Source organism: Otolemur garnettii, unplaced genomic scaffold (genome assembly GCF_000181295.1).
Source record: "Otolemur garnettii isolate 467f Iridium unplaced genomic scaffold, OtoGar3 scaffold00001, whole genome shotgun sequence".
Taxonomy (NCBI): domain Eukaryota; kingdom Metazoa; phylum Chordata; class Mammalia; order Primates; family Galagidae; genus Otolemur; species Otolemur garnettii.
In genome coordinates, this window is record NW_003852396.1 from 38,406,027 (window position 1) to 38,433,895 (window position 27,869).

At 44.9% G+C, this 27,869-nt stretch overlaps 1 protein-coding gene and 1 non-coding gene across 4 annotated transcripts in view; one reads left to right on the forward strand and one right to left on the reverse strand.

Annotated features, from left to right (window-relative positions):
• The first annotated feature begins 22,424 nt into the window (after positions 1–22,424).
• On the forward strand, positions 22,425–22,528 carry LOC111724445. The gene has a single exon (XR_002772746.1). It is a non-coding gene; the product is annotated as a U6 spliceosomal RNA (small nuclear RNA).
• Positions 22,529–24,294: 1,766 nt separating this feature from the next.
• The window catches only part of DENND5A (DENN domain containing 5A), a 105,289-nt gene continuing 101,714 nt past the window's right edge, over positions 24,295–27,869 (reverse strand). For 2 of the 3 annotated variants that reach the window (XM_023514907.1, XM_003781086.3), the window contains 3 exons: positions 27,464–27,587; positions 26,702–26,870; positions 24,295–25,316 (listed from right to left, as the gene is read on the reverse strand). In XM_023514907.1, coding sequence (XP_023370675.1) covers positions 25,133–25,316; positions 26,702–26,870; positions 27,464–27,587 — 477 coding nt within the window. In that variant the 3' untranslated portion in view covers positions 24,295–25,132. Of the gene's footprint in view, positions 25,318–26,701; positions 26,871–27,463; positions 27,588–27,869 lie in introns of all 3 variants that reach the window. The other variant, XM_012803686.2, reaches the window with a different exon arrangement.

A 27,869-nucleotide genomic window follows, 5' to 3' on the forward strand; every position in this document is an offset into this window, starting at 1 on the left:
TAGGCACGGATAGTCCCAGCTACTTGGGAGGCTGAGGTGGCTGAGGCAGGAGGATTGCTTGTGCCCAGGTGTTGAAGTTTGCAGTGAGTTATGAGGATGCAAGTGCTGGATGATAACACTGAAAAAGTCTTCCAAAAACAAAACAAAAACCAAAAACAGAGAAAAATGAATGAGTGATAAGATTAGGTTCATAACATATAATATCTCAATAACAGATGTTCAAGAAAGAGAAAACAGAAAAAGGGGGGAGGAAAACATTTAAGAAATAATTTTAAAAGATTTCCCAGAACTAAAGCATGTGCATTGCCAAACTGAAAGGCCCCATTGAGTGCCTATACTAGATAAAAATCCACACACACCTAGGCAAATTTCATCATCAGAAACAAAAAGATCCTACAGGGCTTCCAGAAGGAAAAAACAGGTCTCATACGAGGGATCAAACATTGAAACGGCTTTGGATTTCTCAGTAGTGACATTAGAAGCTAGAGGCTTGAGGCAAGTCATATTAACACAATGTTGATGGTCACAAGTCAGCTTGTGGGCTCGGAGCCTATAGCTCAACCGGCTAAGGCGCCAGCCACGTACACCTAAGGTGGCGGGTTCGAATCCCCAGCCCGGACCCGCCAAACAACAATGACGGCTGCAACCAAAAAATAGCCGGGCGTTGTGGCGGGCGCCTGTGGTCCCAGCTACTTGGGAGGTGGAGGCAGGAGACTCGCTTGAGCCCAGGAGTTCGAGGTTGCTGTGAGCTGTAACGCCACGGCACTCTACCCAGGGGGACAGCTTGAGGCTCTGTCTCAAAAAAAAAAAAAAAAAAAAAAACAAGTCAGCTTGTGTTTTCGTGCCCAAATGTTGTTGATCAATCACGAGTTAACTCGCATTTGCACTTAAACATTAGCTATCACAATATTTTTTTACTCTTATTTTGGATGTGTCTTTTTTTTTTTTATTGAGTAAATTTATTTCAGGTGAATGTGAGGATACAAGCAACCAGGGTAAAATATTTGATTTTGTTAGATAGAGTTCATCTTGTGGTTATGTCCCATACATAAAGGTGTGTCAAACAACTCCACCCTGTGTCCATTCAGTGAGAGCACTCCAACCCCCTTCTTCTTCCTCATTACCGCTCCCCTCAATATAAATTGAAATGAGTTTTTGTCCTATGTGGGCAGGCATTGGATCATCTACTGGCTTAATATTAGTATTGAGTACATTGGACACTTGCCTTTTCATTCTTGTGATACTTTACTAAGAAGAATGTACTTCAACTCCATCCAGGTTAATGCAAAAAATGTAAAGTCGCCATCTTTCTTATGGCTGAATAGTATTCCATGGTATACATATACCACAGCTTGTTAATCCATTCCTGGGTTGGTGGGCACTTTTCTTTCAACATCTTGGTGGTGACTATAAATTGAGCTGTGATAAACAATCTAGTGCAAATGTCTTTATGATAAAATGATTATTTTTCTTCTGGGGAGATGCCTACTAGTGGGATTGCGGGATCAAATGGGAGATCTAATTTAAGATCTTTGAGGATTCTCTATATTGAACACAGGGTAATATAGGATATTGTAAAAGCTTTCTGGATCATGTCACAGGAATAATAGCCAGTAACAGAGAATAGCTCCTGCATCAAATTGCCAGTCAACATGGTATTAAATTAGGGAAAGGTATTCCCAGCCTAAAAGTCTATACTTTTCCAAATGAGGACTATGGAAGGACAAAAATAACATTTTGGTATATAAAGAGCTCAAAAACATCTACATCCCATTACTTTCTAGGAATGTTACTGGAAAATATAATTCACTAAAACAGGAAATGAACCAAGAAAGAGGAAAGCATGGCATCCAGGAAAAACTTATCTAGTAATACAGGAGAGGACAGTGACCAGAACCTCTATAGGATGAGAGGTTCTGACCCCCAAGATGACAGTGAAAGGACAGCCCAACATGACACTGGGAAGCCACCAGTCCAGCCAGGGCAGATCCAAAGGTCTAGGAGAGACTTCTTTAAAGAAAGGAATGCATGGGGGCCGGGCGCAGTGGCTCACGCCTGTAATTATAGCACTCTGGGATGCCGTGGCAGGTGGATTGCCTAAGCTCTCAGGTTATAAATCAGCCTGAGCCAGAATGAGACCTCATCTCTAAAAATAGCCAAGCATTGTGGTGGGTACCTGTAGTCCCAGCTACTTGGGAGGATGAGGCAAGAGAATCGCTTAAGCCCAAGAGTTTGAGGTTGCTGTAGCTATGATGCCATGGCACTCCATTGAGGGCAACAAAGTGAGACTGTCAAGAAAGAAAGGAAGGAAGGAAGGAAGGAAGGAAGACCTGGAATGTCTGATGCAAAAGATTGAGAGGAGATTTTGACAACCAGCCAAGAGTTTGGGGTTAAATTAGTGATTGATACAAGGAAACTAAACAAACTCTGAAGAGCTACTCTAGCTCTGGAGTTGTGTTTCAGCCTGCGTGGTAGTCTGACTTCTCCCTCTCGCAATCCAGTCTTCTTCCCCTCTACTCTCAGGTGTCGATCTAAGGGCAGGATCTAATAAACATGCTGCACACAAAACTCCATCGCAGAGTTTGCTTTCCAGAAACTCCAACTTGCAACACAAGACAACTTTAGGGAAAAGAAAATTTGTGGAGAAAAGAACAATGAATCATATTTTACTCTACAACGCAGCTGTCAACAGTGTTTCATTATCATAATACTGGAACCTCTCCATATTGCTCACCCAAACTAGCATCTCATTTACCAGGAGGCTAGGGGGAGGATGGGGGAAAGAATACGTGTCTGGGGGTATAGAAGGAAAGGGATAGAAATCCTCATAGCAAGTCATCAAGAAATATCTACTAGTTGGATATGATTTGGAATTCCTCTGGATCTGAGAGATTTTCCTGCTAGAAAAAGCAAGTTCCGCAAGGGAGTGCTCAGACTCTGCATAAGAACATTAAAGACCTGAAGGATTTTGTAGTTTGGTGGCAGGTGGAGGACCCCATGAACCCCAAATGGGGCATGGAGGAAGAAGTGGGAACGTGCATCTCTCCCAGTGAGAGGCAGGAACAAAAGATGAAGATCAGCGAGTAGCAATTCTAGCCAGTTATTTAGAGACACAGCAAGGCAGTTAGCTGAAAAGAAGGTGAAAGTGGGTTCCTCTGGAAAGGCAGAAAGAGGGAGAATGGTAAGGGACTGCTATTTTTCATAGCAAATCTTATAAAACTGATCAAACTCTGAGCACGTCCAACTTTCGTAACAACACAGCTAAAACCAAAACATTAAGCTTTGGCTGTGTCATCAGGTGGGTCAGTTACAGTGTTTCCACACAGAATGCTACACAGCCCCGGGCAATGAGCCAAAGATTAACATCAAAACATTTAACATTTATCGAAATGGAAAGATGCTCATAATATGTTAAGCGAGAGAAGCCGTCCACAAAATGATGTGAAGATCAAGCCCACTTCAAAAATTTGATGTGGAAGTACATGTGTGCACAGAAAAAGGCAGAAGAATATAGACCAAAATGTTTGGAGTTACTCTCCATTCACAGTGACACGCAAGGATTTTTATTTTCTTCCGTTTGTTTACATTTATAGCCCATATTTATGCCATCTCTGTATCTCCAAATCTTCCAGCCTCAGGATCACCCTTTCTTTTAACCTTTAAGTAAAAATGGCTGAAATCTTCATCCTAAGTGCTCTGCAAAGCCCAAGGCCCTCCCCAGCATTGCTACACATCTCCAGGTGCTCAGCTGATTTCCTCTTTCTACTGCTCTCAATTTCCCTGGCACCCTTCTTTCTGCAGCTGTTTTCTTCTCTCTGTCCCTACTTAACCCAAATATGGAACACTGCCCATTTTCATTGCTGAGAGTGTCTTCCTCAAGGCACTGCCGAGGGGTCTACGGCACTACATGGTGCTGCAGACAACTGAAAATCAGCAGAAGCGTCCCTGTTCCTAGCTGAGCTGGCTGACACTGCTTCGGGGAGATTCTCAATGGACAGGCTTCTCTGCAGACCCTGCCTCTCACAGGGAGAGATGGATGTCCTCACTTCTTCCCTGACACCCCCACTGGGGGTCCTCAGGGTCCTTGCTAGCTACTAAATTACCAAATCCTCATGTCCTTTGCTTTTTTATGCAGAGTAGGAGGCCTCCCTCATGAAATCCTGCTTTTCCAGCAGGAAATCTTTCATATCCAAAAGATCATCAAGAAACTTTTTAGGAGTCATGTCCTCCAACTTGAACAAGCAGCTGGAGTCAGATGTTTGTCTTCCCATTAGGTGTAATGCCTGCGCATTTTCTATCATATTTCTGCATTGCTTTTGTAGTTCAACTATTAGTATTTCCAGTAAGAAAAGCACCATCAGGCTCGGCACCTATAGCTCAGCCGGCTAAGGCGCCAGCCACGTACACCTAAGGTGGCGGGTTTGAATCCCCAGCCCGGGCCCGCCAAACAACAATGATGGCTGCAACCAAAAAATGGCCGGGCGTTGTGGCGGGCACCTGTAGTCCCAGCTACTTGGGAGGCAGAGGCAGGAGACTCGCTTGAGCCCAGGAGTTGGAGGTTGCTGTGAGCTGTAATGCCACGGCACTCTGCCCAGGGGGACAGCTTGAGGCTCTGTCTCAAAAAAAAAAAAAAAAAAAAAGAAAAGCACCATCAAAATCAAGAGTTGGGGGGCCAGGCACGGTGGCTCACGCCTGTAATCCTAGCACCCTGGGAGGCTGAGCTCACGGGTTCAAGACCAGCCTGAGCAAGAGCAAGACGCCGTCTCTAAAAATAGCTGGGCGTTGTGGCAGGCACCTGTAGTCCCAGATACTTGGGAAGCTGAGACAAGAGAATCACTTGAGCCCAAGAGTTTGAGGTTGCTGTGAGCTATGACACCACAGCACTCTACCAAGAGTGACAAAATGAGATTCTGTTTCAAAAACAAACAAAAAAACAAAAATGAGTTGGTTGTTTAAGCGGCATCAGCCTGTGAACAAGTGTCCAGTCCCATGGTTACAGCAACTACTCACAGCCCCTCCTTCATGCCAGCTGAGGGATGCTCAGGGGGGCACTGTGGGAGGTGGAGGCCAGGGTAGGCCCAGAGTCCCCTGGTACTGCTGAGCCCAGCACGGACAAGTTGGGACAGGACCCCAAGGAGACAGGTGACCAGTGCAAACAAGGTAAGGACCATGCTGCAGCTGACCATGTTGCCTTCCGCCTTCTTCCTATTGATAGCCCTGGCCAGGCCTGGCATAAGAGCCTTCCAGGAACACCCTCCCTCGCCAGCTCTACCGTTATATTACCAGCTGTGTGGCAAGTTAGTGCACCTTCCCTGTCTCTATTTCCCCACATACGATATGGGGATAATAACAGTTGTCAGAATAAAAGGAATAATAAACTATTTTAAATTGCACATGAACTTTATGGCCATGGTGTACTTGTAAAGTACTTAGAACAGTGCTTAGCTCGGAGTTAGTGCACCTACTCCATCATGTTAGCAACTCCACCACCACCACCATTATTATCCCTGTGTCCGTGGACTCGGCCCTTCACCAAGACATCACACCATCTTCTGTGGGAGGCTGCCTGGGAAGTGAGGGCCTGGTATTATTTCTGTTTGCATCCCAGCTAGTACAGGTACCAGCATGGAACTGTGCTCAATATCACTTGACTGATTAAGCTTTGGAGAGAAGTAACAGATCAGCTAAGAAACCACACATAGACATACCTGGCCTGAATCCCTTCTGTGACATCCCTGCTTAGAAATTCCCATTTTCCCTAGACTTGGGGTCACCATTTCTAACTATTCTTTATGGTCCGCTCATCAGAGAAATATAAAAACAAAACAAGTGAAAAGTTTCTGGGCAAGAAAGAGTTCATATAACAAAGAGCATTGCTATTTATTTACTTATTTAATTTTATATATATATATACTTTTGAGACAGAGTCTTACGGTGTCACCCTGGTGTCAGGATCTGCTTCTGATACCACTTGTCAGGGCCCGGGACTGGCCAGGTCTTGGGCCTGGCTTAGGTAGGTTCCAGACGCGGACCGCTAAGCTACCTTGCTCAGAAACAGTTTTTCTTAGGTGCTTGAGGGCTATCTACTTTAGCTGGAGAGAGAGAAAGAGTGTGTCTTAGAGAGAGTAAAGCAGTCTTCTTAGAACAGATAGCTCTTAGTCTTTAGCAGAGCTTGGTAATCTTCGGCAGAGAGACGCCGTGCTGACGTTCTGCAGGCAGGAGAGGAGACAGAGTCAGAGTAAGTGTGTCCGTGATAGAATGCGCATGCCTCTTGACTGCCTTCTCCTCCGGCCTAATATAAGGCTGAGCTCGTGCCTCTCAGCACCACAGGTGTAGAGACTGCTAATTCACCAATGTTCTTATCTTGCGAGCTCTCTCATGCTACATCCCTCTCCATGCCCTTTTCACCAAGGTGTTCCATTACAGGTATTTCTTACAACTCTCACTCCTCCTAGCCAGAAGCTATATGGGCTGCTACACCCTGGGTAGAGTGCCATGGCATCGCAGCTCATAGCAACCTCAAACTCTTGGGCTTAAGCAATTCTCTTGTCCCAGCCTCCCAAGTAGCTGGGACTACAGTTGCCCACAACAACGCCCGGCTATTTTTTGTTGCAGTTGCCATTGTTGTTTAGCTGGCCTGGGCTGGGCTCGAACCCACCAGCCTCTGTGTACATGGCTGGCACCATAACCACAACACTATGGGCGCTGAGCCTGCTATTTATTTATTTATTTATTTTTGAGACAGAGCCTGCTATTTATTTACTTATTTTTTTTTTTTTTTGAGACAGAGTCTCACTTTGGTGCCCCTAGTAGAGTACTGTGTCATCACAGCTCACAGCAACCTCAAACTCTTGGGCCCAAGCGAGTCTCTTGCCTCACCCTCCCAAGTAGCTGGGACTACAGGAGCCTGCCACAATGCCCAGCTATTTTTAATGATGAAGTCTTGCTCTGGCTCAGGCTGGTCTCAAACTCACAAGCTCAGGCAATCCATCCACCTCAGCCTCCCAGAGTGCTAGGATTATAGGCATGAGCCACTGCACCCGGCCTTTTTTTGTTTGTTTGTTTTTTGAGACAAAGTCTCAAGATGTTGCCCTGGGTAGAGTGCTGTGGCGTCATAGCTCACAGTAACCTCCACTCTTCAGCTCAAGCAATCCTCTTGCCTCAGTTTTCCTATTTTTAGTAGAGACAGTCTTGCTTTTTGCTCAGGCTGGTCTTGAAACCATCAGCTCAAGTTACCCACCCGCCTTAGCTTCTCAGAGTGCTAGGATTACAAGAGTGAGCCACTGCACCTGGTGAGAATTGCTATTTAAAGGGGGGGGGGGGAGGGAGAACTTATACATCCATGTGAGATCTATTCCCTTCCAAATGGGGGGGGGGGTTGGACCCCATCACCAGAGGGTGGTTCCTGTTCCCAGCTGTACTTTTGTCTTCATAGCCAGGTGAAGGAACCACACCTGAGCCTGGGTCATTGAGAATGCAAGAGAAAGAATCACCCACCAGGCTTGTCTTTTGTTACCAACTGAATACTTGTGTTTTACCAAAATTCATATGTTGAAATGCTCCCCCCTTATCTGATGGTAATAGATGGTGGGACATTTGGGACATCATCAGGATTAGATAAGGTCATGATTGTAGAGCCTTCATGAGTTAGTGTCCTTCTAAGAGTCCTGAGAGAATTTGCTTCCTCTTTCCACCATGTAAGGACTGAGCGAGAAGATAGCTGTCTATGAGCCAGGAAGTAGGCCATCACCTGACATTGAATCTGTCAGTGCCTTGATCTTGGATAGGCCAGCCTGCAGAACTATCAGAATTAAAGTTTATGGTTTAAAGCACCCAGATTATGGTTTTGTCATAGCCGCCCAAACTGACTAAGACATCTTTGAAAGATTTCTGGTTATTTCCAAATCCACTTTCACAGGATAAAGATTTGCCAGCACTAGGAATGTACTAGGTGATTCCATCTGGAGGTGGAAACCCAACAAGAGATACAAAAGGACTTTCAGCAACCACAGAATTATTGGAATAAATGTGTGTTCCCAAGCAATCAACCTTGAAATGAACACGGCTTCGTGCTAGAAGGTAGCATTTGCTACAAAACCAGCCTAGTTGTGCTACAGTCAGGCTTCTGTAAAAGAGCTATGCAGCATGAAGACTGAGTAGGAACAGTTGTGTGATGGATGCTTTAATTTTGTCTAAAAAGAAAAAGTGAACACCACACACACGAATCATGAACTGCCTAAAGCAGCAGCTCTGAACCTCAGTGTGTGTGCAAATGGAGGTGGTTTGTTACAATCTTTTAAACCAGTGATTTTCAACTGCTGTGCCAGGTTCAAGTGTGCTGTGAGATTACACAAAAAGGTTGGAAAACACTGTTTTAAACACTTGTGCTTAGTTTCATCACTTCCTGAGGTCTTTGAGAGGCTCCAGTAAATGTGAAAGTATGTTAAATGCAGAAAAGTCCTATTATTGTAATACTGTGCGTTGCCCTTCCTTCTCATGGCCACTGGTAAGGCTGTCTGGTGCCCTGAGTATGTGTGTAGCTTCTCTATGGACATGTGAATGAGCACACGTGTGCTGGGGTGGGGGGTAGTGGAGATCAGGAACACTGGAGCTGAGAGATCTTGACAGGGCACAGTGGGACGTGAGATCAGAGTCTTATCTACTCAGCAAGGCTACAGGAGTGTGGGGAAATGGAAGTAATCCAGGGCTCGCCCTGATCAGCCCAGTTGAAGAGGGTCTTGTGCTCATACCATCCCTGCTGCCAACAGCAAGGAGCAGGTGGAAAGACAACTGTGTGGTCTTGGGGGTGCTGTTACCCCTGTATGTCTCAGATTTCTCATCTCTAAAAGGAGGTGGTGGTGATAATGGTCGCTTTTCCTTAAACGGCTGTTGTGAACTCTAAATATAATAATGCAAATTGGAATGTCCATCCAAAGGCACACTGGGCAACAGTGAAAAGGAACGCACCAGAGCTTCACAGATACACGGAGACATGGTCATACATACAGTGGGGACCAACAGAAACCAAGTTGCAGAAGAACGCAGACACTGTGAATCCACTTAAACAAGGCTTAAAGCCACACAAAACAATTATAGTATTCTAATACCATGCCCTGGTTAGAAATATGTACGTATGTAATGAAAACATAAGGAAATGCATGGGAATGTCAAAGTGGTGGTTATACCCGGGAAGAGTAGTAGGATGTAGTCAGGGAAGAGCACACAGGGGCTTTTACTACACATATAGTGTATTTCTTAAGCTGGGCCATGGCTTCATAGGTATTCAGTATATTATTCTTCATTCCTCTTAGTTGTCTGAAATATTTCATAATAAAAATAGAAAAATAAATGTACATACAGCACTTATTTGGCCCCCATAAACTCTAAGAAAGTGTGAGCTGTAAGCAGATGGTGCAGACAGGCCAATACCAATCTGCGGACCAGCCACATAGAGGCAATGGTGGAGCCAGATACTCTGGCCCAAGGGGCAAGACTCATTCTCAGGGTTCACCAAGGACGAGGGAAGCCACCATTGCACCGTTCTTGGTGGCCCCTCCCACATCTGACCTGGGTAACCCCCACCCAAGAGGAAGCCCACAAGCTAACCAGCAATTTAGGCAGAGGGAACCCTGTAGATTCTTGAGAGGTTCTTAAGTCTGAATTAAAAATTGCTCCCTTCCCTAGGACACACTCTTGTGAAGACAGCAGGAAGCCTTTCCTTCATTTCAAATAAGGATTTGAAATGAAGTGTTAAGTTCCAACTGTGTTATGTCAAAAGAGCCTTAGAACCACATCTCCATCTATATCCTCAGGGCTCTGGAGCTTAAGGTAAAACAAAACACACAGACATGCACATATTTGCCACCTAGAAACATTTCCTAGGGGCTATAACTCTGAGGGAGTGTAGTATGGCTCCAGTGGGCTTATAACTCAGTGGCCCCCAAGTACTTGCCCAAGAGAGCCAATGGTTCATGCTCCTCTGGTTGGAGGCTTTAGCACCACCCTCTGACCACAGCCTAGGGGGTCCCCACCATGTGGCCACCATGAGTGAAAAATGGAGGAGGCTGGAGAATCTCAAGCCATGTCTCCTGGTTCTAGGCAAGTTAGGCTCTACCTAACTGCAAGGGCACTGGGAATATATGTAGGGAAATATATGCATAGTCAATGTGCATAAATGCCTATACAATCAAATGTTAGCTATTATTGTTATGTGACAATATGACTCAGGAGAAAATGGAATGTTTGCTTGAATGATTCTCTCAAAAATTTTCCTTTGTTGTTGCTAATCACAAGGCCCATTTTATTGCCTAAAGAGATTTAGGGAGAATGTTTCTCTCCAGCATTGCACGGTGGACCTCCCCAAGAACAGGGCTGACAACTGGAAAGCCCCTGTAGTTTCCTTCCTTAAGGTCAAGCAGGTTGGGTGCCATTAAAGGTGCATACCTGTAATTCTAGCATTTTGGGAGACCAAGGTGGGAGGATCACTCAAGACTAGTCTAGACATCACACCAAGACCCTGTCTCTACAGAGAAATTTTAAAAAATCAGCTAGGTGTGGTGGTGCACACCTGCAGTTCTAGGTACTCAGGAGGCTGAGGCAGGAGGATCACTTGAGCCTAAGAGTTCAAGGTTACAATGAGCTATGATGACCCCACTGAACTCCAGCCTGGGTTGGAGACCCTATCTCCCTCCCTTCTCCCTCCCAAAAAGGTCAAGCAGACCCTAGAGATAAGGTGTCAAACTCATCCTGATTTACTCAAGACTTTTCAGGTTTTAGTACTGAATGTCCTACATACTGGGGAACCCCTCAGGCTTAGCTAGACACCCTACTTAAAGGGATATAAACTACTAGACCTAAGACATGTCGAATACCTGCAATAATTTGGATTTTTCAATTGCTGGGTTTTTTAATAACAGAGATCTACACAATTCACAGGATAGAATTCACCAATTTAAAGTGTACATTTCAATGGCTTTTAGTATATTTACAGAGTTGTACAAGCCATCCTCACAATTGACTTTATTTATTTTAGGGTTTTTTCCCCCTGGATGAATATGAGCATACACATTAGGTTACAATGTTGCATCTGTAGGTAACATCTGAGTTGTAGTTGAGTCCTTTACCCAGGAAGTGTGCCATATCCCCATACATTGTACCTGTTAGGGACACCACAATTGACTTTAGAACATTATCATTGCTCCAAAAAGAAACTTCATCTCCACTGTAGTCATTCATTCCTTTCCCAGCCCTGAACAACCCCTAATCTACTTTCTGCCTCAATAGATGTGCAGATTCTGAATATTAGTATAAACAGAATCATACAACATATGGTTTTTTCAAGGTTCATTCATGTTGCAGAATATATCAGTACTTTAATTCTCTATATGACAAAATAATTTCCATTTTGATTATCCATTCCTCAGTTGATGGACACTTGGGTTGTTTCCGCCTTTGGACTATTATTCATATTGTCAGTAATGCTGCCCTGAACTTTCATGTGCAAGCTTTTGTGAAAACATGTTTTCATTTCTCTTGGGTAGACACCTAGGAGTAGAATTGCTCTTATGTTTATCCTTCTGATGAACTGCAGACTGTTTTCCAAGTGGCTGCACTAGTTTACATTTCCACTAGCAACCTCTGAGGGTTCCCATTTCTCCACATCCTTGCCAGCACTTATACCTGTCTTTTGGATTATAGCCATCCCAGTGGGATATATCTCATTGAGGTTTTGATTTACATTTCCCTGATGACTAAAGGGCATATTTTCACATGCTCATTGGCCATTTGTACATCTTCTATGAAGAAATGTCTGTTCAGATTCTTCACTCATTTTTAAATTGGATGGTCTTTTTATTACTGAGGAATAGTAAGAGTTCTTTATACATTTTGGATACGGGCCTCTTGTTGGATAAATGAGTTACAAATATTTTGTCCCATTTCATGACTTGTCTTTTCACTTTCTCGAAAGTGTCCTTTGAAGCATAGTTTTGTTGTTGTTTTTTTTTTTAGAGAGACAGAGCCTCACTTTATCACTCTTGGTAGACTGCAGTGGCATCACACAGCTCACAGCAACTTCTAATTCCTGGGCTTAAGCGATTCTCTTGCCTCAGCCTCCCAAATAGCTGGGACTACAGGTACCCGACGCAACGGCTGGCTATTTTTTTTGTTGCAGTTTGGCTGGGGCTGGGTTTGAACCCCCCACCCTCGGTATATGGAGCCAGCACCCTACCCACTGAGCCACAGGCGCTGCCCTGAAGCATAGTTTTTACAATTTATAAAAGTCCAACTTCTCTTGTTGCTTGTGCTTGAATGTCATAGCTTAAAAAAAAAAAAAAAAAAACTAGCACCTAATCCAAGGTCACCAAGATTTATGCTTATGCTTTCTTCTAAGCCTTTTATTTTTATTTATTTATTTATGAGACAGAGCCTCAAGCTGTCACCCTGGGTAGAGTGCCATGGCATCACAGCTCACAGCAACCTCCAACTCCTGACCTTAAGCAATTCTCTTGCCTCGGCCTCCCAAGTAGCTGGGACTACAGGCGGTCTCCACAACAGCTGGCTATTTTTTTGGTTGTAGTTGTCATTGTTGTTTGGCAGGTCCAGGCTGGATTTGAACCCACCAGCTCTGGTATATGTGGCTGGCACCTTAGCCACTTGAGCTCCAGGTGCCGAGTCTCTTCTAAGCATTTTATAGCTTAAGTTTTTACATTTAGTTCTTTGATCTATTTTAATTAATTAATTATTTATTTATTTGCTGTTTTGGCTGGGGCTGGGTTTGAACCTACTACCTCCAGCATATGGGGCTGGCGCCCTACTCCTTTGAGCCACAGGCGCCGCCCACTATTTTAATTTTTGTATAGAATGTGAGGTAGGGTCCAACTTTATTCTTTTGCATGTGTATATCTAGTTGTCTTGGTACCATTTATTATAAAGTAATAATTTTTTTTTTTGAGACAGAGCCTCAAGCTATTCCCCTAGGTAGAGTGCTGTGCCATCACAGCTCACAGCAACCTCAACTCCCGGGCTCAAGCGAGTCTCCTGCCTCCGCCTCCCAAGTAGCTGGGACCACAGGCGCCCACTACAACGCCTGGCTATTTTTTGGTTGCAGCCATCATTGTTGTTTGGTGGGCCCGGGCTGGATTCGAACCTGCTACCTTAGGTGTATGTGGCTGGCGCCTTAGCCACTTGAGCCACAGGCACCAAACCAAAGTAATAACTTTAATTAAACCTTCTAATTGGCTCGGCGCCTGTGGCTCAAGCGGCTAAGGCGCCAGCCACATACACCTAAGGTGGCGGGTTCGAATCCCCAGCTCAGGCCCACCAAACAACAATGATGGCTGCAACCAAAAAATGGCCAGGCGTTGTGGCGGGCACCTGTAGTCCCAGCTACTTGGGAGGCTGAGGAAGGAGACTCGCTTGAGCCCAGGAGTTGGAGGTTGCTGTGAGGGTGATGCCATGGCACTCTACCCAGGGGGATAGCTTGAGGCTCCGTCTCAAAAAAAAAAAAAAAAAAACCTTCTAATTGATTTTTGCTACAAAGTTGTACAAATTCATGTAGTCTCATGAGGCTTGAGCTTAGCAAATGGCTAACAAGGTTAGCTTTAGTAACAGGCTGAGTTTACACAGTTCCAACTATCACCAGAAGTACCTTCATAAAATAAACAGGGGCAAACCAAGACCAGAAAGAATAGCTTTTACAAAGACTTACAAGGGATCTTGGCTAAAGGTTTCTTCATTGGAACACCTGTCTCTAATGTGCTCTGTATTTTTGATTCTCAGTCATAATATCACTGAGAACAGCAACATTTTGAGAAAGTTACCTGGTCCATGAAGGCTACCTGGACAAAAGCTACCTGGTCCATGAAGGCCTTAGGGGTAGGGAAGGTTCAGCTTACCAACAATGAACAGATCAGGAACCAAGATGGACAGTTTGGTCCAACGATACCCTTGGCCAGCTCTGGGGTCAGCCTAGGGATCTAGCAGAGAAATTCAAGTAATCGAAACCAGACTCTAGACAATCCCAGTCATGCAGTTCTGAGGTTGCTGTAACTATACAACCTGGGGAGCTCAAGTTAAAGGTCAGATCCAGTAATAAACCTCCTTTTAGAAGTTGAGATCACTACAATTCTAGCCTGAGGGCCATGGCAGAAGTATTCAGTATTCTCCCCAAAGGAAAGAGTAGGTTTTAATTGTGAATGTGCCAGCCATTCCTACCTCCCTCAGAGACAGTAGGAGAAAGGGAAGTTCTGAACACCCTGAGGGTGTCCCCAGGGTAAGCATAAGCTTGTGAGCATGGACATACATCCCACCCCACACATTTTAGCTAGACTAATAGCACAAGTCTGTACAGTGAACTAAAGTACAGACTATACACGGTGAATATAAAGTTCATGTGCAATTTAAAATAGTTTAACATAGTAAATTGCACAGAGACTTTATTTACACCCTGTATATTTCTAAAATTTAGGAGAAAGACGGGAATACCTCTTCCTCCTCACCCTGGATCCTACCAATCACCAGATGCTGCCAGTCTTGCCTCTGACACAACTCTAAAATCCATTTCCTTTTCTCTAGGTCCACCCACCAACCCAAGTCCAAACTGCACTCATCTCCCAATAGCCACTATGTGGGATGTTCATATCCCTTCCTCAAAATGCAAATCTGAATATGTCACCCACCTCCAGGAAACTCTTTCATGACTTCTCAGGGCTCTACTGGTAAAGACAAAACCCCTCTGGTGGTCACCATGGCCCCACACAGTTGGGTTCCAGCCACACAGCCTTAAAATTTCCAGAAGCTTCAAGTCTGGTCCCTGAGTCTTCACAGGGTTTATCATCTGCCTTCTGGAGCCCATGTGTCTTACCAAGGTCTCTGATTAACTAGCCATTTCCTGCTTACGTGCCCAATCACTATGATGCAATTGATGTAATGATCTGTGTGATATTCTGTGGGATGTCCAGAGGTCAAGCCTTCTCTAGACAGAGTTTGAAACCAGCCTGATCGAGAGCGAAACCTTGTCTCTAAAAATAGCCAGATGTTGTAGTGGGCACCTGTAATCCCAGACGAAGGCAAGAGAATCACTTAAGCCTAAGAGTTTGAAGTTGCTGCAAGCTATGATTCCATGGCACTCTACCCCAGGCAGCAAAGTGAGACTCTGTCTTGGGAAAAAAGAAAGATTTCTCTGGACAATGACCGAAAGCAAGTGAGTTAAGCTCTAGGGACAACTCTAGAGGTATATTGTGTCTATTCCACGTGAATGCCGACTGCTTCTGCATCTCTTGTTCCACTGGAATACAGAAGGACGCATGAAAACTTCTAGGTCTGCAGAGGTCATGCTGTGCCAAAATAGCCCCTTTAGAGTAAAACACAAGTTGATGCCTCTTGCATTCTCTTCCACAAAGAAGGAAGCACCAGGTAGGCCTCATTTGGTTCTGGAGGCCACACATTCCACATCTAGGAATTCTTTTCTGGTGATGCAGCAAGTTACCAGCTTTGCATGAAGCCAGAGTAGAGAAAAGGACTCTGTAGGAGATCCAGGCAACTAGGCAAATAGTATAGTTTGTCATTTGAATCATATGATCTAGCAGACCCCATAGTGCTGGAAATGTCAGTAATGGGTAAAGATGCAACATGAACTTCTTTGCAAGCCTCAGTGAAAGACTCACAAAGCAGGCCCCAGGGATCTGGAGCAAAGCCGTGACATCTGGAGCAGAGAATTATATACGTTTTAAGAAACATCTCCTGACATGTGACCAGGCCCTGGTTTAGATGCAATGCCTGACCATCAAGTGACAATTTATCTAGAACTGCCCATTATGAACTGGGTACTGTCAGACCTGCCAAATCATAGTTAGGTGTAGCCAGCAGTAGTTCACTGTAAAATGGGAATGCTACATGTTTGGTTTACTGGTAGATCAGCTCACGTATATCTAGAAATCAAAAACAGACAGTGGCTGCAGGACAGCCACATTCAGGGACTGCTGTGTTAAGACACAGGCACAGGAAAATATTCTGAAGGAGCAGAATTGCAAGTGCTACAGCTGCTTATGGAAAGGGAACTCTAGGGGGGCCCATAGCTCAGTGATTAGGGCACCAGCCACATGCACCTTGGCTGTGGGTTAGAACCCAGCCCAGGCCTGCTAAATAAACAAACAAAAAAAAAAGAGGTTGAGACAAGACAATAGCTTGAGCCCAAGAGCCTGAGGTTGCTCTGAGCTATGATACCACAGCACTCTACAGAAGGTGACAAAGTGACACTCTGTCTTAATTTAAAAAAAAAAAAAAAAAGAAAGAAAGGGAACTCTATCTAGGAGGCTAATACACATTCCTGGGCAGTGACCAATGATGTAGCTAGCTAGTCAGAGGCTGGAAGGAAAAGGTCTGAAAGAACAGGAACAGGATGTCTAGGGTAGAAGAATGTGGGTAGACATTTAGGAGTAGGTATAGGCTCGGTGCCTGTGGCTTAAGCGGCTAAGGCGCCAGCCACATACACCTAAGGTGGCAGGTTCGAATCCCCAGCCCGGGCCCACCAAACAACAATGATGGCTGCAACCAAAAAAATGGCTGGGCGTTGTGGTGGGCGCCTGTAGTCCCAGCTACTTGGGGGGCTGAGGCAGGAGACTCGCTTGAGCCCAGGAGTTGGAGGTTGCTGTGAGCTGTGATGCCATGGTACTCTACCCAGGGGGCTAGCTTGAGGCTCTGTCTCAAAAAAAAAAAGAAGAGTAGGCATAAATGTGAAGATTTTCATATCACACCTTTACACCCACCAGAAAGTAGCCACCACAGAAGAGAAATGAACAACTATGTAAATTAAATGACTGCCCATCCTAGAGCTGGCACAACAGGCTCATGGATGGAATTGGTCAGAGCAGCAAAATGGAAGCTATGCATAGGCCCAACAGTATGGACTCCCATGTACCAAACTTATCTGGCTACTGCTGCCTCTGAATGTCCTATCTGCCAGCAACAGAGATCAACACCGAGTCCCAGATGTAATACCATTTCTAAAGGAGACTGGCCAGCCCCCTGGTGGCAAGTCAAATATATATCAGGCCCCTTCCTTTCTGGAAGGGCTAGCAGTTCACGGGATAGACACCTAGTCTGGGAATAGATTTACCTTTTTGCCCACAGAACCTCAGCCAGCACTGATTGATATCCAGAAGTTCTGAAGTATGTGAGATCCACAGGTACAGAATCCCACCCAGCAGAGCATACAAGCAGAGACCTGTTGCATAATTAAGGAGGTATGGGAATTGGTCTGTGACAAGAAGACCTCCTGGTCATAATATATGCTGCTGTGTCCACCTCAAAGAGCTGCCATATATAAGCTGCCACCTCAAAGAGCACCAGAATGGCCTACTGAAGCACTAGCCTGAAGGCAGACTCTACAAAGATGGGGTGCCATGCTGCAGGGCCCGGTTATGTGCATTAATCAGAGAATACTATATAATGCTATGTCCCTAAGAGGAAGAAAACATGGGTCTAGGAACCTGGACAGGAGCAGGAATGGCCACATTTGCCATCCCTTTCAAGAACTCACTAGGGAATGTTGTGTCTTTGATCCCTGAAATTCTAGGCTCTGCAGGGTTGGAAGTACTAGTCCCCAGAAGGGGCACAGTCTTGCAAGAGGACACAGAACTGTATCTGTTAGTCCCACTGATCTACAAGCCCAGGCCGCCACCAGTGTACTTTGGACTCCTTGTGTCTGAGAAGAGTCCCCATCTTGGTAGAGGTGATTGGGGCTGAACAGCAGGAGGTGGCAGGGCCGTTTTTTACACATCAGGGAAAGGTAAAACATATGTGAAGCCAAAGTGATCCATCTGGGTACCTCTTGGATAATTGTGAACGGACGTGGGCAGCAACTCTGGCCAAGAAGTATATGGCCCCTCAGAAATGAAGGCTGGGGTCACACTGCTAGGAAAACCATCAAGACCCAGGTGATAGCTGAGGGTGAGGGGAATTTAGAATAAATGGTACCGAACAGAGGAGATAGCTACCAATGTGGCCCCCAAACTAACTTTATCAATAGGGCTTGTAATTTGTGCTCCAGATTACCCCCCAGGAAACCATGAAAGAAAGATGGATGAGCTGCTCCCTAAACATGCATGGAAAGTGGGTCTGTGCAGAGCCAAGTGTAGGCTGGGTCAGCTGTGGTGCTGCACCACTCAAATCAACTTCAAGAAAACCTCAAGTGTCATAGCCAACAGCAGCCTCTAGCTGCTTCCCCATGAATGTGGAAGGCGTGCTTCCTCTGCACTGCTCAGACGACTGAGCAATAGGGTCACTAGTGTACCAGACCTGCCCCGATGGTACTCCTCTCACGGGCAGCTGTGCTCATCAACTGGACTGAGATCTTCCCCAGAGCTGACCTGTGCTCTGAGACTCTCCCTCCCAACCTCTCCTTCCCTCCATCTCCTCCCTGGGTCAGAACTGCCTGATGGCCTGAAGCCTCGCCTCGCCCACTTTTGCTCCCTTGCCCATTAGCTCTCACAGGTGTTTGTCTTGGCAGCTGCTTCTCAAACAACTCAAATGGACAGAACTCATGTATGATCTGCCAAAGACAGAACACAACAAAATAGGGGCTTGTGGAGGGAAGAAAAGGGATAATATACCAAAAAAATGTTTAGCTGTTTTCCATGATCATGGAAAGAAGTACTCATGGCAGAAGTACTCCATGGCAGGAGTATTAATATCATTATTCTGAGACTGCTATGTTTATAACGTGGAATAAGGCAAATGGCCACTTAGAGAATTTTCTAATTCTACCAATCCCTTCGCCCTTGAAAACCAGGATTCTTATTATGGAAAACAAAGATACAGATGTAACAGCTAAGAAGTTAAGTAAAAATCCTATATTACTGAATTTGAATAAAAAATTATCACTATAAAATCATGGGCCACCATACATATGTATACCTCTATCTTTATTCTATCTGAAAATATACATGTTAATTATACAGGGTGTCCACAAAGTTCATGTGCAATTTAAAATTACACACTATTTTAAATTGTACATAAAACTTTATGGCCACCGTGGATATCTGTATTTCTAGATATTTATATTAAATATATAGAAATGTTATATTTACATATAATCCAAGCTCTGTCTACTGAACAGACCTAGAAAAAATGACCTACCAGTAGCAATGAGCATCTCTGGTGCCTGATTCTGGTCTTGCAATACTATTTTCCCCTTAAGGAAACCAAGGCTTTTTGGAAAAATGGCTGATTTCAAGTCTGGGAGAGAAAGTGTATAAGATGATCTGGGAACATCTTCAAACTCCAGAAAGCAAAGAAGATGTTAAAGCAACTCAGGAGCTATCTTGAAAAGGCTCCCAGTGGCCAAAGATAGGACAATAAAGATAAATAACAAATAAAGATAATAATTACAATGGAGTGAAGCTCATCAAACACATTGAAACCTATGAGTTCATAATGTTTTTTAAAAATAGTCACCTTCTGGGCGGCACTTGTGGCTCAAAGGAGTAAGGCACTGGCCCCATATGCCGGAGGTGGTGTGTTCAAACCCAGCTCCGGCCAAAAACTGAAAAAAAAAAAAAAAGTCACCTTCTGAGGATAACAGAGAACCAGTTCATTATCTTAAAAGTTGGATAAATTGGCTCGGCGCCTATGGCTCAACCGGCTAAGGTGCCAGCCACATACACCTAAGGTGGTGGGTTCGAATCCAGCCCGGGCCCGCCAAACAACTATGACAGCTACAACCAAAAAAAATAGCCGGGCGTTGTGGCGGGCACCTGTGGTCCCAGCTACTTGGGAGGCAGAGGCAGGAGACTCGCTTGAGCCCAGGAGTTGGAGGTTGCTATGAGCTGTGATGCCACAGCACTCTACCCAGGGTGACAGCTTGAGGCTCTGTCTCAAAAAAAAAAAAAAAAAGTTGGATAAATTAAGGAATTAAGTACTTATCTGCCTTTCCTACACAAACCTTACTGGGAAATCAAATTGTGGATGAGAGGAATTGTATCCTTATAAAGTAATCCATGTAGTAAATGAAAACAAAATGGTAGATTAGGATATTACCGTGTTGCACCCCCAGTGAATTACTTGCTGGATATGGGCATTGAGCAGCAACGCTGCTAACGTCAAAAAAAGTGAAAGCCAGATATTTCATGCTTTCTGATACATGAGCATACTACTTCCTAGAATCTCATCAAAGGGATCAAACCTGAGGCAAATTGAGTCTCTAGATCTAGCTGCTAATTTGCAGGAAACACAGAGGATTAAGGAGCACACTGAATTGCATCACTGTCATGAAATTAGCAAAATCCAGGCTGTGGGAAACTACAGATCAAACAGCCTAGGTAGGTTCAACAAATTGTAAGGACAAGAAAGGGATAAAGAGGATCTTTTAAATTAAAAGAGACTTAAAAGATGCATCAAGCGTTTTAAAAAAGGACAGTGAGACTACAGTGTGTAGGAGTGTACATCTGGGTGATAAAGAAACTCGAAGCGATTACTATAAAAGTCAAGAAGTTGGAAAGAGGGAGGCAGCTGGGACTCAGATGGGGAAGGGGGGACATGGAGACTGGGGCAGGGGAGGGCCGATAAAGTTCTATTATTGATATGAATGGTGATTACAAGGGTACTCACTTTACGATAACTCACTGAGGTGGCCAGGCACAGCAGCTCACGCCTGTAATCCTAGCACTCTAGAAGGCTAAGACGGGCAGGTTGCTTGAGTGCAGGAGTTTGAGACAAACCTAAACAAGAGCAAGACCCCATCACTACCAAAAATAGAAAAAAAAATTAGGTGTTGTAGTGGGTGCCTATAGTCCCAGCTATTTTGGAAGTTGAGGCAGGAGTTTGAGGTTGCTATGAGCTATGATGACTCCACAGCACTCAACCCAGAATGACAGAGTGAGACTCTATTTCAAAAAGAAAATTCACTGAGTTCATTTGTTTGCTTCATTATTTATCAGTCCCTGAAATCAGAAAGTCTGGACAGCACTGAATTACAGCAGGTGAAGAAGCCTAGGCAGGTACAGCTACTTGCTGAGTAAACTGAATGCACTTGATTACCAGGGCTGCTAAAGAGGCCAGGCCAGGCCGGGACCTACACAGAATGCGGTTTGACATGAGTGTCCCTGAATACTGAACAACTGAATATGTGTGTTTTCTTTTAGCACACATCATTTAAAAATGATTTGCAACAAATTATGAAACAAAACACTATATAAATAAATCTTCACAGCAGAATCAGCTGTTGGAAGGAGCAGAGAAATAGGTGGCCCCAGCTGAGCCTTCATTTCTGACACACACTCACACCCATGGCTCTGCATCTGTGTATTCATTGAGTGACACGTCTCCTAAGCACCAGCCATGTTGAAGGACCTGTGAGCCTGTTAGCCCTTTCCTTATCTCTCACATTTTGGATGTGATGACCACAAACCTGCATTCTGCCGCAGCTCAGACTTGACTTTGGCACTGGACTTGTCCCAACTTCACGACCTACAGGCATTACCTCCATGCCCCTGCTTTTGCTGTTCTCGCAACATGCAATATTCACTCCTCTGACAATCCTCCACCCTAAGCAGAACTCATCGTGGTCATTCCCCCTATAGCACTTGCTGCTGAGCTCCTTGAGGAGAAGAGATCTGGGTCTCCATCATCTCCATATACCAGGAACCAGGAAAACGCTTGACACAACAGGGTAATAACTATAACTGATATTTAAATAAATAACTGACTTGGCTCCGCACCTGTGGCTCAAATGGCTAAGGCGTTAGTCACATACACCTGATCTGGTGGGTTCAAATCCAGCCTGGGCCTGCAAACAACAATGACGGCTGCAGCCAAAAAAACAGCCAGATGTTGTGGCGGGCGCCTATAATCCTAGCTATTTGGGAGGTGGAGGCAGGAGACTCGCTTGAGCCCAAGAGTTGGAGGTTGCTGTGAGGTGTGATGCCACGGCACTCTACCCAGGGCGACAGCTTAAGGCTCTGTCTCAAAAAGAAAATAAAAAAATAAATAAATAACTGACTTACCATACACTGATGTTGTTCTATATATATATACACACACACACTCATTTATTCCTTACAACCACCCCATGATGCAGGCACATTCCCATTGTGTGGATGAGTAACCTGAAGTTCGGGAAAGTTACGTAGCTTGCCCTAGGTCACAGTAGCAGAGCCAGTAGTCAATTTAAAGAGTTTGGCTCCACTGTTTGCGATCTTAACTACTGCCAATGAATTCATTTAGTCCACTGATACTGGGCACCTACCATGTGCTGGATACTATTTAGTGAACAAAGCTATCAAGTCCCACCTTCATAAAACTTAGAATTAACAAATATAGGCATGGTAATGTGGAGGCTGAGGTGGGAGGATTGTTTGAGCCCAGGAGTTCAGGTCCAGCCTAAGCAATATAGCAAGACCTTGTCTCTCTAAAAAAAAGAATTAACAGTGCTTGCTTTGGCAGCACATACGCTAAAATTGGAACGATACAGAGATTAGCATGGCCCCTGCACAAGGATGACACGCAAATTCATGAAGCATTCCATATTTTAAAAAAAAGAATTAACAAATAATTAGTATAATGCTTTTAAGTGTTAGAAAGGAAAATAAACCAGAATAAGGCAATAAAAGTTGACTGCTGGAACCTATGAGTCTTCTAGAATGATCAGGGTGGGTCTCTCTAGGGGCATCTGAGCAGAGCCCTGAAAATGAGGGAGTAAATTGTCAATGGAAAAGCCACAAGCTTGGAGTCAGACTGTCCTGCTAACTGCAAACTACTTACAGGCTGTGCGGCCTTGGACAAATGACTAAACTTTTCGGAGCCTTAATTTCCTCATCTATAAACCTGGTGATAATCTATACTTGCCTTGTAGAGTTATGAGAAAAAGGAAGGTATGTTTTTAAAGTACCTGGCTTAAGATAAATTCAGGGTTAGGCCCACAATATACACATACAGCTGAATTCCATACTGCCCTTCTTGCTAGGCCAAGAATCCTCCTTCCAGGTCCGGAGGCATTGCCCACCTACCTTTCTTCCCCCTTCTCCAAAAGAACTGAAGACTCCCCCCCCCCCCCAGGTCAGGCAAATGGATGCAGTGTGGTCCAATAGTGCCCCCTGCTGACAGGATGCTGCATCGCAGCTCTCTGGTTCCTTCATCTCTTCCAAAAGCCCTCACCACCTGCCAGGCCCATGGATGGAGTTGGAGGAAAGATCCTCTCTGCCCTCTAGGAGTTCATGATCTAAGGGCTGGGCCTAACATGAGAACAAGCAATGACAACCCAGAGAGGAGGTGCCAGCATCAAAGAAACTATACAAGCACAAGGATGAAATGAGTAACTCTTGGGGGGGGGGGGGTGTGATTTGAAAGACTTCACAGCAGGTGACTCCTAAAGCACACTTTGAATAATGAACATGAAATGGGTGAGGGGAAGGCATTTCGGACAGAGGGAATAGTACCTACAAAACCAGAGAGGCTGGCTCAGTGTCCATAGCACAGTGGTTATGACTCTGGCCACATGAATCAAGGCTGGCTGGTTCAAACCCAGCCTGGGCCAGCTAAACAACGACAACTGCAACAAAAAATAGCCAGGCATTGTGGTGAGTGCCTGTAGTCCCAGCTACTTGGGAGGCTTAGGCAAGAGAATCACTTAAGCCCAAGAGCTTAAGGTTGTTGTGAGCTGTGATGATGCCACTGCACTCTACCGACAGTGACATAGTGAGACTCTGCCTAAAAAAAAAACAAAAAAAACAGGGAGGCACAAAAGAAGACACTGATTGGTCTGAGGTGCTCTACTTGATCATGCTACACTTTTGGAGTTTCCTGCCTAAGCAGCTTGAAGAATAAAAAGGAAGGAAGCTGGTTCCTAGGCTCTCATGAAGCTCTGCTAGGCCCATCTCTGGAAAAGCAAATCCTCTCAAAAGCGAGCTCCCTTCCCCACCCTACCCCTAATAGACAGGGTCTCCCATGTCCTATGTTCCCATACCTGGTCTCCTTTACCCTCTCATAAAATGGCCCATCCATCTGCAACCTTCGCCAGGTCTCCTCCCTGCTAGGGCCTCAGTCTCCTCCTCAGCAGAGTAGGAAAAGAACTTTGTCCACATCTCTCTCAATTAGTCACTTGAGTCAGCAGCTATGAAAGTTCCTGGTACTGTAAGGGAAAGGACTCAAGATGTGAACCAAGCTCCCCAGCAGCATCCCAGTCCATCCACAACCTAAGACGCTGATGGAGGGAGATGATGTCACAGCTCAGTCCTCCAGTTGAACCTCAGAGCACGTCCACTGCTCACAAACCCCCATAAAATTCAACGACCCATGAGGTTTTGTTTCAGGTGTTTTATTAAGTGGGCCATACTGTAGCTGGTTTCTAAGTTGCAAAACAACATAAATTTAACAATAACATAGCCAGTTAGATTGTGACAAGCTTTCCCTCTCCTTAAAAAAAAGAAAAAGAAATACTTAAAACATACAATGGAGGGTTAAATAAATAAGACATCAAAAAAGAAAAAAGAAGGAAAAAACCTGTTAAGACATGCTTATGCTTACTTCTGTGCAACAGTGTGCCAACAGGAAATGCGACTTTCAACACGATGACATGTCCCGGCACGTCTCCTTTCCAAATAATACTGACAAAAAAGAAAAGATGTGGACTGACTCATCGTGCTTACTTAGAGGCACTACTAAAAATCCCTTTGATTGGAGCAGGGGGCTTCCCGCTCAGCACACCTGTGTGGCCCGTGAAAGCCAAATATCCATAATAATGTTAATATAGAAAATATTAGTTTAAAAACAATGTGGAATGGCCTCATTAATGTGACAGGGGCAAGGAAGTAGAACTGCCCCCCACACAGCCGCAGGCTCAGTCCAGGGAGGCTGCAGGCTTCCAGCACATGGCCATGGCAAGGGAGGGTACCAGCTTCAAAATAAGCAGCACCAACCTCGCTCCCTCTCCCTATCACTCTTTCACATGAAAGTGTGTAAAAAGTAAATCAGCAAATAAACTCTAAAATAGATTATTTATTCCAAAAATCCTCTAGTTTTCTTTTTACAATGAATACACATCCTCTCCATCTCCTGCACAACTTCCTTAAGTCCCTGTAGGAAGAGATGCAGGGTGAGAGACTTTCTTAGTCTCCTGCTGCTGGCTGGTGCTAGGAGGTCAGATGTCGATGCCCTTGACAAGGGACGTCTCCAGGGTGATGTTGAACTCTTGCAATGTCTGCAGCACTCGGATCAAGGAATTGACAAGTGTGTGGTCTTTGATCAGTGCCACATCCTCATACATATGTGCAGTGATGGGGCAGTCAGCCAGCAGGGCAATCCAGTGGTGTAGAAGGTGATCTCTGACAGAGCAGCAACAGCCCAGGCAGGTGAAGGGAGAGGAAGGGAGACAGTTAATAAAGCCAACAGGGAAACTTTGAACAAAGTATGAAGCTGAAAAAGCTGACAGCTTCACTACCGCCCCCTTTCCCTCCCTAACTGAGCTTGACAATGAAGTCTTCTAAGCCCAGGGACATCAACCCAACCTGACCCAGATCAGCCCTGTCACCTGTTCCCATGGCTTCTTTTCCTCCCCTACCTCCCTCACCCTCCCTAGACAACCCACCACCAGATAGACACCAGGCTGCGTTCTGCACTCCTCCCTCCATCTCAGCAGTCAGTCTCTCCCAGAGCATCTCTCCTCCCTGTACTAACCACCACTAGCACTCACATAGCACTTGGCACATGCCAGCACTGTTACATAGGATTTAATCTTCATGATAACCCCACAACGTGAGGTATATAGAGGTTAAACGGCTTGTCCAAGATCACAGGCTAGTAAATGGCTAACCTGGGATGTGAACCTAGTGAATCTGGTTCTAGAGCCTGTTTTTAATTTGTTTTTAAATTTCAGGTTAATGTGAAGGCACAAACAACAATATTTGAATTTGTTAGGTAGAGTCCCTCTTGTAGTTGTGTACCACACCCAAAAGGTGTGCCATACCCCCCTACACTGTGCCCATTAAGTGGGAGCACACCTATCCCTCCTCCCTTCCCCCGTTTCCTCTTCCCCCAACTTCAACTGAAATGAGTTTTACTCCTCTGTGAGTGTGTATTAGAGCATCTACTGGCTTCATATTAGTATAGAGTCATTTGATGTTTGTTTTTCCATTCTTGTGATACTTTGCTAAGAATGTGTTTCACCTCCATCTAGGTTAATACAAAAGATGTAAGGTCTCCATTTTTTATGGCTGAATAGTATTCCATGGTATACATATACCACAGTTTGTTAATCCATTCCTGAGTTGAAGGGCATTTAGGTAGAGTGAACTTACATAAAACTAGATGGTAGATGGTCTAGCCTACTAGATACCTGAGCTCTATCGCACAGCCTATCGCTCCTAGGGTACAAACCTATACAGCATGCTGTTGTACTGAATACTGTAGGCAATTAAAACACAATGACAAGTATCTGGGTATACTTGTAAACACAGAAATGGCACAGTAAAAATACAGTATTATCATCTTACAAGACCACTGTGCCATAAATGGTCAGATGCTGACTGAAAGATCGTATGTGGTATGTGACTATACACGACACACAGAAGAAATTAAGGGCCTTTTGGAAGTCCTCCAAAGATGCCCAAATCCATCAGATCATTAACCACTCTCCACCCCCGCAACAACAGGCCTCCAGCACCACCTCCGAAGCTGGCTGTTGTGCACTCTGGGCCCTGAGGCTGCATACCTGGCTCCCAAGCACACCAGCATCTGAAACTTCCCATCCTTGCCAATGTTCCGGGGAGTATTGTTGATTGCAGTGACAAATCTGCAGAAGTTCCGGGCCCTTGTATGCCAGTTTTCCTCAGGAACTACCTCATTCTGCTCTAATGTCTCGTAATAGGTTTGTGCTTTTTCTGTGAAGAGTAGAAAAGCTTGACAAAGGCTCTCAACACCAACCTATCTCTGATTGTCCTGCAGGCCATGGGTCTCTCCTAGTCCATGAAGGTAACTTAATAGGAATAACATGAATGTTCTGATGTCACTGGTCACTCTTCAAAATGATCCTTACGTTCCTTATTTTAAAGTTTTATTGATGTGTCCCTTGATATAAAGATGGCTTTTCTCTGGTCTAAAGGCACAAGAAAACTCTGAGGATGGTTTCTCGAATGAAAATGCTCCAAGTGGGCATAACATAGGGTGTGGACGCCAATACTATTAACTGGCCTTTGGAGCTAAAAGGGGAGGACTCACAGCTAAGCCCATACTAGATAACAGATGTCTAGAAAGAATCTTTTGTGTCCAATTCTCAGGACGTAAGTGTTCAAAAGAGGGGAAGGAGAGATCCTGTCGTTCCCTTCAAAAGAACAGGGAAAACAAATAAGAGATCTAACCTGAGAGTCACCTGATTTGGGTTTTGCACCTCAGACCCTAGTTGTCAGCACCCATGTTATGCTGGTGAGTCCCCCTATGTCTCTGCGTGTTTTTTCCACCCTCATACCCAACTCACCCAGGAAATCCCAAATGAAGACATTTTTGAAGAGACGGGGTGATTTAAATCCATGCTGGAAAGCCTGTTCCAGAGCAGAGACAAGACCGCATTCTCCACAAAGCAACAGTGTCAGACTGCCTCGCTACATAGAGAAAACAGGGGAGAGTGCCAGGCTTGTCTCAGCTGAGCTGCCCTCCCACCATTACATCCCCAAACCCATAGCCCAGAGCTGGGAGGGCAACAAATGACAGGCAAAGACCTTGTCTATTCCCTCTAACATCTGGCAAAGCTCTCAGTGAAGAGCTACTGAATGAATGGGTGAATGAAAAGCTGATGGATCTGGGTTACACACAAGGAGATTCCCCACCAGAAGGACAAAGCCAGTGTGGCCATTGGTTCAGAGATATCCAGGCAAATCCAAAAG